Below are 12,370 nucleotides of genomic sequence, written 5' to 3'. Positions count from 1 at the left end.
TATCATTTCTCAGTCATCCTATGCCCCTATTGGACATAGGATGACCCTAGACCCAAGAGTCATTAGTGAAGCTGGCACAGGAGTACCCCGCATCCTTCAAAAGTCTCTGGGTATCACAGGCCATTCCGTTACAACCAATAAAGGCAAATGTTTTTTGGAGTGCGGCTGTCCAGACATCTCTTCTTATCCTCAAAGGATCACTCTACCCAGAATAGAGAGATTACAGTTTCACCAATTGCTAGATTCTTCTATCTCTCTGGGACTATAATTGGTGAAATCCCTGTACTGAGTTCCAGGTTCTGTAAACCTGTTGTGCCCATTATAAGGAGTTCCCACTACCCTTACACTGTGCTCCATATAATATGCCCATTATGAGGGGCATTGGGCATTTTATGCCAGAAAACCATTGGGCCACTGAGCCCTCCAGACTCCACCTGAAATGGAAACTTTCCTTTCAGACACACTTACACATTGATAAACATTTGCTCACCACTTGTCCAATCAGCTGGAATCCCGTTGGCAGCTTCATCCCGAACACCGGAACTTTGGAGATGTTGATAAGCCATTCCTGTGTGGACATCGGGAACAGAGACACTTACATCACTCATCTGTCATGGGGATGGATCCATTATGTTAAATGGGAACCTACTTGGCGGAATACACACCTACTTCTGAAAATGCATGCTGCCTGGCTATTTGCTTACTATCATAGTTTGAGGCAGGGACAAAAAATAAGGATACCATTTGGGAACAACCATTATTAAAAAAAAAATACTGAAGTCACAAGATAATCATGACAATCAGGAATCAAGAATTTTAAAAGTATGGGTCAGTCCAGTAATGGCAGTCCTCATGTCCTGGTTGTACACATTAAGGCCCAGATTCTTGTAGATCGGCGTATCTCTGCGGCGGCGTAACGTATCCGATTTACGCTACGCCGCCGCAACTTACACGGGCAAGTGCTGTATTCTCAAAGCACTTGCTCCGTAAGTTGCGGCGGCGTAGCGTAAATCGGCCGGCGTAAGCCCGCCTAATTCAAATGTGGAAGGGGGGGCGTGTTTTATGTTAAACTACTGTGACCCGACGTGATTGACGTTTTTGCGGAACGGCGCATTCGCCGTCCGTGGAATTTCCCAGTGTGCATTGCTCCAAAGTACGCCGCAAGGACGTCATTGGTTTCGACGTGAACGTAAATGACGTCAAGCCCCATTCACGAACGACTTGCGCAAACGACGTAACTTTTTCAAATTTCGACGCGGGAACGACGGCCATACTTAACATTGGCTGCCCCTCATATAGCAGGGGCAACTATACGCCGGGAAAAGCCTATCGTAAACGTCGTAACTTTACTGCGTCGGCCACGCGTACGTTCGGGAATTCGCGTATCTAGCTAATTTGCATACTCGACGCGGAATTCGATGGAAGCGCCACCTAGCGGGAAAAAAAATATGCAGTTAAGATCCGACGGTGTAAGAGACTTATGCCTGTCGGATCTAATGGATATCTATGCGTAACTGATTCTAAGAATCAGACGCATAGATACGACGAGTTGGATTAGGACTTACGACGGCGTACATGGCGCTGCGCCGTCGTAAATCCTTTAAGAATCTGGGCCTAAATCTCCAGGAATATCAGATGACTTATTGAATAAAGCCTAACTGCAGACAATGCTTTTTGAGCAGGTGAATGGCAGACATTGACCTCATTGTGTCTTGTTTCAACCACCAAACCCATGATGGAGACCAGCACTGGTCTTAGGTAAGTGGGCCTCAAACTTCTGCTGGGATTGTCTTTTCTAAAGCACAGTGATATTCCAGCTATCAACAGTAATTTTAATCACCATGTATCTGCCCAGCACCCGGTCCTCAGTGCTCGGGTAGTCGTTCAGGAAGGTCTCCAGCGTGGACAAGGTCTGCCTCCGGAAACAGTAAAAGACAACGCTGGCCAGTCTGGAGGACGTCACCCCGGGCTTGGGCTTCTCCAGGAACTGTGTGATCCTTGGGAGATACAGACAGCATTGGAACAATGATTACTAATCACTCTTATTAGGGTCTATTAATCCATCGATGGCTCGTTTACTCCATACAAAACATGGGGGACCACACATAGTACACACCTGGAAACTGTCTATTGTAAAAGGAAGGATACAGTAGATGGAGGAGCTTACAGTCTATTAGGGTATAAGGAAAAATAAAGGCTGTGGAACAGCTTACAACATACTGGGGTATAAAGGAGGATATAGAAGGTGAAAGCGTTTACAACATATTGAGGTATAAAGGAGGATATAGAAGGTGAAAGAACTTACAATCTATTGGAGTATAAAAGAGGATATAGACGATGAAAGAGCTTACAATCTATTGGGGTATAAAGGAGGATACAGAAGGTGAAAGAACTTACAATCTTTTGGGGTATAAAAGAGGATATAGACAGTGAAAGAGCTTACAATCTATTGGGGTATAAAAGAGGATATAGACGATGAAAGAGCTTATCTATTGGGGTATAGGGTAGGATAAATAAGGGAGAAGCACTATTAGTGCTTATTCACACTTGCTTCAACTTTAACACATATTAAAACACCCAAGAGTGTCACAGGATCATTACACAACATCTATGACGTCACCTGTGAGTGTCTGGGCACACTTCCACAATTCCCCTCGAAGAGTTACATTCTCCATCTTCCAGCTCGTAATAGATTGCCAGCTCTCCGCTCTGCAGCAATATCAACAACATTACTTCAATTAGAATCATTGGGTGATACATTGGGGAGTTACTAAAAACTGTGGAGAGCAAAATCTGGTGCAGCTCTGCACGGAAACCAATCAGCTTCCAGGTTTTATTGTCAAAGCTTAATTGAACAAGCTAAAGGTAGAAGCCGATTGGCTACCATACACAGCTGCACCATATTCTGAGCGCTCCAGTTTTAGTAAATCCCCCCCATTGCCTATTGTTCACTAAATAACGTTTAAACTAGCGGAGCAAGCCAATTCTGAAACTTCTCAAATACATGTAAAAATCTGCATATTTTTTTTTTTTTTACACTAGATAATTACTTAGAACCTCAAATATTATATATTTTCTGAAAGCAAAGGCCTAAATTTTTTTTTTGCCATTTTTAAAACACTATTAGCCAGATTCACATACATCGGCGTATCTTTGAGCGGGCGTAGCGCAGCTCATTTAAGCTACGCCGACGTAAAATAGAGAGGCAAGGCCAGTATTCACAAAGCACTTGCTCCCTAAGTTACGTCGGCGTAGCGAAAATGGCCCGCCGTAACCCCGCCTAATTCAAAATAGGCAGGTAGTGGGCGTGCTACATGTAAAGTAACCGTGACCCCATGTAAATGAGGGCCGTTGGTACGGCGCGTGCTCAGAATCACGTCGCAAATACTCAATGCTTTTGACGTGAACGTAACCTACGCCCAGCCCCATTGACGTACGCTTACGCAAACAACGTAAAATACGCCGGCTGTTCCGTCGTCCATACCTTGCATGGGCTGCGCCACCTATAGAGGTGTTTTATTTTTACGCCGGCGTATGTCTTATGTAAACGGCGTAGCTTACTGCGACGGGCGTACGTACGTTCATGAATCGGCGTATCTTGCTCATTTACATATTCAACGCGTAAATCCACGTACACGCCCCTAGCGGCCAGCGTAAATATGCACATAAGATACGACGGCGTAGGAGACTTACGTCGGTCGTATCTTGGCCAAATTTAAGCGTATCTGGTTTCCAGAATACGCTTAAAGATACGACGGCGCTCATTCGGACTTACGACGGCGTATCTACTGATACGCCGTCGTAAGTCTCTCTGAATCCGGGCCCTAATTTATGCAGCAAATTTTTAATGCAAGGTTTTGTAAAAAGTATTGAATTCTAATGCACAAAAACACAATATAATACCCAATTGTTAGGTAAAATATAAAAGAGTAAATAGCTAACATGTCACGCATTAAAAATGACGTACGCCCGTAAAATGCGACAGACTACGGTACTTAAAAATCTGACTTCACCACAATGGCAGTTCTATAGAACAGCCCTGATGCCGCGTACACACGATCATTTTTCGGCATGAAAAAAACGACGTTTTTCCAACTTCATCATTAAAACGACGTTGCCCACACACGATCGTTTAAAAAAAATGCTCTAGCAAAGCGCGGTGATGTACACCACGTACGACGGCACTATAAAGGGGAAGTTCCATGCGGATGACGCCACCCTTTGGGCTGCTTTAGCTGATTCCGTGTTAGTAAAAGACGATTCGCGCTTTTCTGTCTGTTACAGCGTGATGAATGTGCTTACTCCATTACGAATGGTAGTTTTACCAGAACGAGCGCTCCCGTCTCATAACTTGCTTCTGAGCAATGCGCGGGTTTTTAACGTCGTTTTAGCCCACACACGATCATTTTTTACAACCCGAAAAACGACATAGTTTAAAACGTTGTTAAAAAATGCAGCATGTTCGAATTTTTTTTTTACGTTTTTCAGAAGCCGAAAAATGATGTGAAGCCCACACACGATCATTTTAAATGACATTTTTTCGTGGCATGAGAGGTGCAACATTTTTCTCGAGTCCACCACGAGACACAGGGAATTATTCACAGTTATTACAGCCCAAGAAGATAAGCACAGGAATGATCAGCTGACGCGGCCCAAACCCACACCGCCAAACATATTCACCTTCAGCTTGAAGAACTTCAGCACTTGAGCGATGTCAAAGTTTTGGTCGGCACATAACATGTCCCCTGCAATCTAGGAGAGACAGGAGAGATTTCAATGACTACATCAGTATCACATGCAGGGCCGCTGATAGGCCAGTACAACTGGCCCTGTTGTACTGGGCCCGGTCAGGAGGGGGCCCAGGCAATCTGCACAGAGACCGAATTGATGCAGAATAATAATTAAAAAAAAAATTTCAGCCAGCACACCATGACCCATCATCAACCGACCTCATCCCCCCTCCGACTTTTCATTTAGGGGCTGAAGGAGGGACTGTGGGCGGGATCAGGGGTGGGGCTGAAGGGGCCCCGTCAGGTAGGCTGTACGGGGCCCCATGATTTCTATCAGCGCCCCTGATCACATGAAATAATCAGTGTGAGTGATAACGTGGACCTGAAAGCAGAACTTGAATACATTTCTAACATGTCACAACATACAGCCAAGATATCGGTTTTTAGAAAAGTTCCCTTTATATCATTAAAAAGCCGTCCTTCAGCTCCAATTCAGTGACATTGTCTAGGCTGAGATGTAATCAGCCTGACGCAGGTAGATGAAAGCATTTCCTCAGTCTCCTCTCCCTCAGTGATCAGACTGTACCTTGTTTGCAAGTCACAAGGTAAAAAAGCTGAACACCCCTAAAGCCTCGTACACACGATCCGATTTTTGGCAGGGGATTGTTGTCCTAAAATCTGACCGTTGCTACGCTCCTTCTGACAATTGTTGTCCAACTTTCGGCCAACAAATGTTGGATGGCAGGCTACCAAATTTTCTTCGGACATCGGTCTGTTGACTGATTTTTTGTATCGTCAGTACACAAGTCCATCACACAAAAGTCAAAAGTACAAACACGCATGCTCGGAATCAATGCTCAAACACAAAATTAGCAGAAGGAGCCCAAAGGGTGGCGCTCAAGAGCTGAAATTCCTCGTACTACATCACTACGTTCGTGTTTGTGGCACGACAATTGTGTACCGTAAAGCCCTGTACACACGATCGAATATCTGATGGAATCTAATGCGATGGATTTTTTCGTCAGATATCCGATGAAGCCGACTTTCATCAGTCTTGTCTACACACCATCAGCCAAAAATCCGACCGTGCCAAAACGTGGTGACGTACAACACTACGACGTGCTGAGAAAAATTAAAGTGGAGTTCCACCCAGGAAAAAAAATAATTAGCCCCGAAATTTCCCCAGCTCCTGTTGAAATCCAATCCGGGGACAAAACCGGGGACAGACTTGGTCCGGAGACAGTGTCCTCAATCCGGGGACTGTCCCTGGAAACTGGGGACATCTGGTCCCCCTAGTCTAAGGGCCCATTCGTACAATCATGTTGGATATAGTGTGTTACATGTGTCAGTGCGATGTGGTGCCATTCATTCTGAATTGTATCTTAATAGGCAATACTCAGATCTGGCCTTTTTTCACACAGGCTCCAGCTTGTATAAGGGCTCAGTTGAGCTGCATTTTTGCCACCTGCCAACCGTCCCCCCCTAAACTGCAATAGGCAATGGACAGGGCTGTTAACATGCTTTGGCAAGCTTCCAGCAGCTTTCCCTAAGCCTTTAACTCCTAATGGGAGTGCTGATTGTCACTTTATATAAGCTGCTAGAAAGACTCAAGCAGGCTTTCAACAAGCTTCAAGTGGTGCTGAAGCCTGCTAGCATCTTGTTTAAAGTGGCAATCAGCACTCCCATTAGGATCTGTGTTTAACATTTACATACTGGAGCTGAATAATACTTTAAAAACTTCAATGCTTACTGTTCACATTGCCCTTATACAAGGTGAAGCTAAAGTGAAATAGGTCAAAGAAAGGGCAAAGAAGAGAAGCGGAAGAGCCCTTAGGATAGATAAATCTCCCTTTCTTCTGAAGACCGTTCCACATTTCCAGAGGCTTTTTTTTTTTATTTGTATTTTTCTGAGTGCGGAGTGACAGACGGTGAGGAAGCAATGTGATGCCTACCCTAATGCAATGCACATTGATGTGTGACAAAATTGTCATTAGTTCCCATGCATTTAATGCACTGCAGCAGACCGGGATAGGGTAAATTGGCCCTAAATCACCAGAATTTAGCAGAAAAAATATTATGGACAAGTGTAAACAGATTGCAAAAAAATATTTTTAAAAGCAGAGTTTTTTCTTTCGAAACTGTTGGTGAAAAAAAAAAAATCCAAGAATCTGAAAATGTCTTGTTGTAATTCCGTCGCACGTGCCGGTAAATTCCCGAATAACTCCAAAAGTGGGAAATGAACCCTTTATCTGAAATGTCACCTTGGCAGGAATCATGAATTCTGAATAATGAATTTGGATGCCGAGGCGAAGTTAAGTGTGCGTCAGCATTCGCTGCAGGGTGTTAGGCACGGCGGGGAGATGGCGCGAGGAGAGATCTAAGCGGCTGATTACGAGCGAGGAGGCGCCCGGAGGAAGGCGAGCGGCTTTTTCTGACACGCCGTAATCTTTAAACTGCCTTTGATTGGACAAAGACATGTCCAGCCATGATACCATCTCTCGGATAATGCGGCCTGGTGATGGGGCTTCTATTTCTGCCCGCCGCTCGCACGGAACTCATCCAGAAAATATTAAACAGAGACGGCGGGGAAATAAGAATGTAGTTACAAGGGACGGCGGCAGGAACTGCGAGCGCCCGGCTTTCATTAGATGAAGAGGAGAGGCCGCCGTCGGGGTCACAGCAACAATGACGATCCCGAGATGTTCATTAAATCTAAAAACGCTGCACACTTGTGGAACAATAACCTCACGCACTTGACACTGAAAATGACCAGTGTTAAGGGTTTCAATTAAAGGGGCCGTACAGAGCGCTTGTACAGATTTTATTAGTATGCAGGAGGATTTTATTTTTTTTCTAAAACATTTTAAGTACATTTTTAAATCAGGTAAATATGAAATGTTTGACATTAAAAATTCATATTTACCACTTGCATCCAAAAGGTGGCGTACTTTAGTCAAACATTCTGGCCTTCTGGAGACTTTTAAAAGACATTGGTCACTTTGATTTTCCTCAGACTCTCCTGACCTTGGTACTTATTCTGGATTAGTGGCTTAGACATTGTTATAGCCAGAAGGACAGAGTGCCAGGCAACTAGCAAAAGGGCCGATGCTGAACACACAATTATATCAATTTCTAGAAAAAATTATGATAGTATTGTAGGACTAGGCAGATATTTATTTTCTGTCTTTATATCTGACATCTATCACTTTTCAGTCTCTTAACGGTCGCTCCCATAGGAAACAAGGCACAGCAGAACAATGGCGTACCGTACAGGTGTGAGAACGGTTATAGACTCCTGTCAATGTTATGAGAAGCACTTCCTCCATAGGTCCTCCTTCAACTAAAACGTTATCATCCCATTATCCCCTGTCTACAAGCGCTGAAAACGCACTCACCACCATGATGTCATCGCTGATCTTCTTACTGGAAATGGCGAGCTCCAGGTCCGCCACAGCGCCAAGCCTCATCTCATATGTGGTGGTGCCATCGTTAATAATGTTCTCCACGGGGAAGTTGTTGGCGGTCGCCCACCGCTCATAGTGCTTGTACCTGATATTAAAGGGGTGGAGTCACGCAGGGGTATTACCGCTACACAAAGAACAAGTTCAACAAAGTTTGAGAGTCTCTTTACTATATTGCAGTAACCATATCTAAAGACATTGGCCCGGATTCACGTAGAGCGGCGTATCTTTGAGCGGGCGTAGCGCATCTCATATGCGCTACGCCGACGTAACATAGAGAGGCAAGACCAGTATTCACAAAGCATTTGCTCCCTAAGTTAAGGTGGCGTAGCATAAATGGGCCGGCGTAAGCCCGCCTAATTCAAAGTAGGAAGGTAGTGGGCGTGTTGTATTAAAATGAAGCGTGACCCCATGTAAATGAAGGGCCGAACGAACGGCGCATGCATGCTCAGAATCACGTCGCATATACTCCCTAACATACGATGGCTCAATGCCTTCGACGTGAACGTAACCTACACCCCGCAACATTCACGTACGACTTACGGAAACAACGTAAAATCCGATGGCTGTTCCGACGTCCATATCCTAACATGACTTACCCCTGCTTTATGAGGCTTAACTTTACGCCGGACTTACGCCTAACGTAAACGACGTAGCTTACTGCGACGGGCGCAAGTACGTTTGTGAATCGGCGTATCTAGGTCATTTACATATTCAACGCGTAAATCAATGGAAGCGCCCCTAGCGGCCAGCGTAAATATGCGCCCAAGATACGACGGCGTAGGAGACTTACGTCGGTCGTATTAAGCGTATCTTGTTTGCTGAATAAGGCGCATAGAAACGACGGCGCATCCGTGGACTTACGCGGCGTAACAATAGATACGTCGGCGTAAGTTGTTTCTGAATCCGGGCCATTGACTACAGTTCAGATCATGGTAACACTTTTGGTTAACGCCATCATGAGGATTATCTTGCCAATCTATGGAAGTAAGCCCCCAGCCATTTTTCTGTGCGGGGAAATTCAAACATCAGTTAACCTGCCAGTGTGGGTTTATAATTTGTAGGTTGGACTGGAAAAAAAAGTTCCATTTATACACAGGGCAGACCTACATACTCCATGCAGATAATGGAGTCAATAACGGCCAATAAAATGCGGCAAAATAATGCTTGCGGTAAATCAGTTTTGTAAGTGCAATTCACTTAGGATTTTGCGTTAAATAACGAATGCGGTGTTTGGTCGATTGAGTGGTAATTACCTCATTTTTTAATGCAATCATTTATAGCATAAAGCTGGTTGCTAAGAAGCAGGCTGTGAAGCCGGCTGCCGCATCCTTAACAACCAACGAGTCATCAGCTGTCAGCGGGTTTCCCGCTGAAAGCTAAATGTAAAACAACATGCCGCAAATAAAATAAAAAAATAACAGCGTGGGTCCCCCCCCAAATTCATACCAGACCCTTATCCGAGCATGCAGCCCAGCAGGACCTGAACCAAACCAGGCCACCTGCCCTCAACATGGAGGGGTGGGATGCTTTGGGGCAGGGGGACAAGGGCCTCCTTCCCCACAATCACCCTGGGTTGTGGGGGTCTTATCGGGACCTGGAAGCCCCCTTTTACAACGCGTGGGCCTCCAGATCCCGCCCCCCCCCCCACCTATGTAAACATTGTAACCCTACTCATTCACCAAAAAAGTGTAAAGAAAGTGCAATTTTTTTTGACAATTTCTTAATTAAAAAAGAAAAAAAAAAAAACTGTCCTGATGTAGATCCATCATCAATCATGATGTCCGCGGCCACCGCCGGACCCAGAAAAAGAAAAAAAGCTCCGCTAGCAACGAATGCTCTCGTGGTCTTGCCTGCTCCACCACTTGGCCGTTCTTAAATAGGTAAGGGCGAGGCTGTCTGGTGACGTCACCTGGTGGCTCCAGGGATGGACTGGCCATTGGGACTACAGGGAGTTTCCCGGTGGGCCGATGGCTCAGTGGGCCGGCTTCAGTGACAGCGCACCGCCGCCCCCCTCCGTTCCTCTGTCTCTCCCTTTCCACAGCGCTCACCTCCTCTCCCTCCCCGCAGCGCTCACCTGGGGGAAACAGAGAAGCAGGGGGAGGACCAGAGAAGCTGGGGGAGGACCAGAGGAGCAGGGGGGACAACAGAGGAGCATGGGGGAGGGGACAGACAGCTGACTCAACAGCTATGGCCTGGGAGTTTCTCACTTCTGCCTAATCTTGTCCCATAAAGGGGGGCACTGAACTGATTCTTTGCCCCGGGTGAAATAATGTCTAGCTTCCCCACTGGTACTGCCTATAAGAATACCAGTACCAGCCGTCCTACTCTAATAAAGTAGAATGGCTAGTGGCTAGTGAAGGGGGAGAGGGGGTGCGGGTGGCCGGGGGGGGGGGGGGGTGAGGGAGTTGTCCGGCCGCCATGGGAGAGACATGTCAAAGTGGGCCAGTCTGGATGAAGTCCAGGGCCAGATTTTTGTCCCAGTCCAGCCCTGGGTGGCCCCGCCCCCTTGTGACATCACCGAAGCAATTTTAGTACTGGAGATAAGCCTACACAACTGTACAGGCCTGAAGGGAAGGAAGAGTCCGTTCTTAAGGTGTATCGAGGTGTTATTCAAAATGAATGTCACTACAGCACACCGACACACCCTCAGATAACCGTCCACAACCAATATGAACACCACATGGATAACCATTTCCTTTTTTTCTTATAACCAGGACAGACACTGAGAAAAGGATTATTGCAGCCAGGATGATGGAGGTGGATAAGGGTAAGGATAAGGATGATCTCAAAGTGAAAAAAAACTGAACATGCTTACTTATCTGCATTTGTCACCAGATAGACTTCACTGAAGAGCTGTCTCCTGAACCAGAAAGGAAGAAGAAAAAGCTAATTAAAAGTAAATCTTAATTGGGCGACATTAGGCCTGGTTCATACCAGTGAAATTTCTCATTTCAGAATCGCATGCCAATGGAAATCACATTGTTTTTAATGGTGCCTGTTCACATCACATCAATGCGGCAATTTTGAAAAAGGTTCCTGCACTACTATGGTGCCGTTCCAGCACAATATTGGCCCCATAGACCTCAATGGCAATGCAAGGAAATTACATGTACATGAAATTCTGATGCGATTTGGAAAGCGATTCCATTTTTTTTAAACCCTCTACCATCTGCCGGGAATCACAACGGCAAAAAACAGAGCTGGTTCTAATTTTTTTGGCAGTTTTCCCGTCGGTCTTTTTCCAGCCGCGAAAACCGCTCGTGTGTATGCTTTACAGAGGGGAAGAAAAAAAAAAAAGAGGGGAAAAAAAAGCGCATGCTCAGAATCAATTATGAGACGGGAGCGCTCGGTCTGGTAAAACTAGCCTTCGTAATGGAGATGGCACATTCGTCACGCTGTGACGGACTGAAAAGCACGAGGCTGAAAAGCGTGAAACGTCTCTCACCAAACTCTTACTAACACGGAGGATCAGACTGTTCTCCTTAGTCCTCCCCAACTGTCTCACTCACCAGCCACCCGGCTGTCTGCTCCCTGGAGATCTCCCTTTCATGCTTGCTGGCTCCTGCTGTCCTCACACCTGCTCCGGTGCCACTGGACAAAACTCCTCTGTGTTGTCAGAGGATCTCTCCTGCACCCAAGCTCCCATGCCTACGGTCACCCCCCCCCCCAGTCTAGGGGGTTACCTTCAAGAGCCTCCAACAGCCTCCTCAGCATTCCATTTCCAGCTTCCACCTGAACTCCAATGCCCACTGCTGGCCTGACCCAGAGTATTTAAGAGGTCCCTCCCCCTGCCAGCCCATTTGGGCAGGGATTGGTTGGGGCCCCCATCAATACTTCAGGCAGCTCCTCCTAACCTCCCTCCCATTCTTCTGTAAGTTCCAGAAAGTAGGGGGATGTATCAGAGATGCTGCCTCGTGAGTCATTCCAGCCTCCCTGGATCACTCACCCTGACCCAGATTCAAAATACACAGGCATGGATGCCAGCCATGCCAAACAATTTACCTACACTACAAAAAAACCTTTATACAATACCTACGATTCTACATTTCTCATATCAGGACCATGTAAAAACATACAAATCATTGCGTAAAACTATAAGACTTTATTTAAAAAAAAAATGAATAACCCAATTCCTTTCACATGATACAGTGCCATATTTTCTGGGCACCCAGAATA

The 12,370-nt window shown here is 45.9% G+C and overlaps 1 protein-coding gene across 3 annotated transcripts in view; it reads right to left on the bottom strand.

The window, feature by feature from the left end:
* The window catches only part of LOC120915549 (probable glucuronokinase 2), a 185,975-nt gene that overhangs the window by 35,461 nt on the left and 138,144 nt on the right, over window positions 1-12,370 (bottom strand). For all 3 annotated transcript variants that reach the window (XM_040326128.1, XM_040326129.1, XM_040326130.1), the window contains 6 exons: window positions 11,010-11,054; window positions 8,126-8,279; window positions 4,681-4,752; window positions 2,621-2,709; window positions 1,841-1,997; window positions 491-568 (listed from right to left, as the gene is read on the bottom strand). In XM_040326128.1, coding sequence (XP_040182062.1) covers window positions 491-568; window positions 1,841-1,997; window positions 2,621-2,709; window positions 4,681-4,752; window positions 8,126-8,279; window positions 11,010-11,054 — 595 coding nt within the window. The remainder of the gene's footprint in view (window positions 1-490; window positions 569-1,840; window positions 1,998-2,620; window positions 2,710-4,680; window positions 4,753-8,125; window positions 8,280-11,009; window positions 11,055-12,370) is intronic.

Source organism: Rana temporaria, chromosome 10, assembly GCF_905171775.1.
Source record: "Rana temporaria chromosome 10, aRanTem1.1, whole genome shotgun sequence".
In the NCBI taxonomy this organism is placed as follows: domain Eukaryota; kingdom Metazoa; phylum Chordata; class Amphibia; order Anura; family Ranidae; genus Rana; species Rana temporaria.
This window is presented reverse-complemented; position numbering and strand designations above follow the sequence as displayed.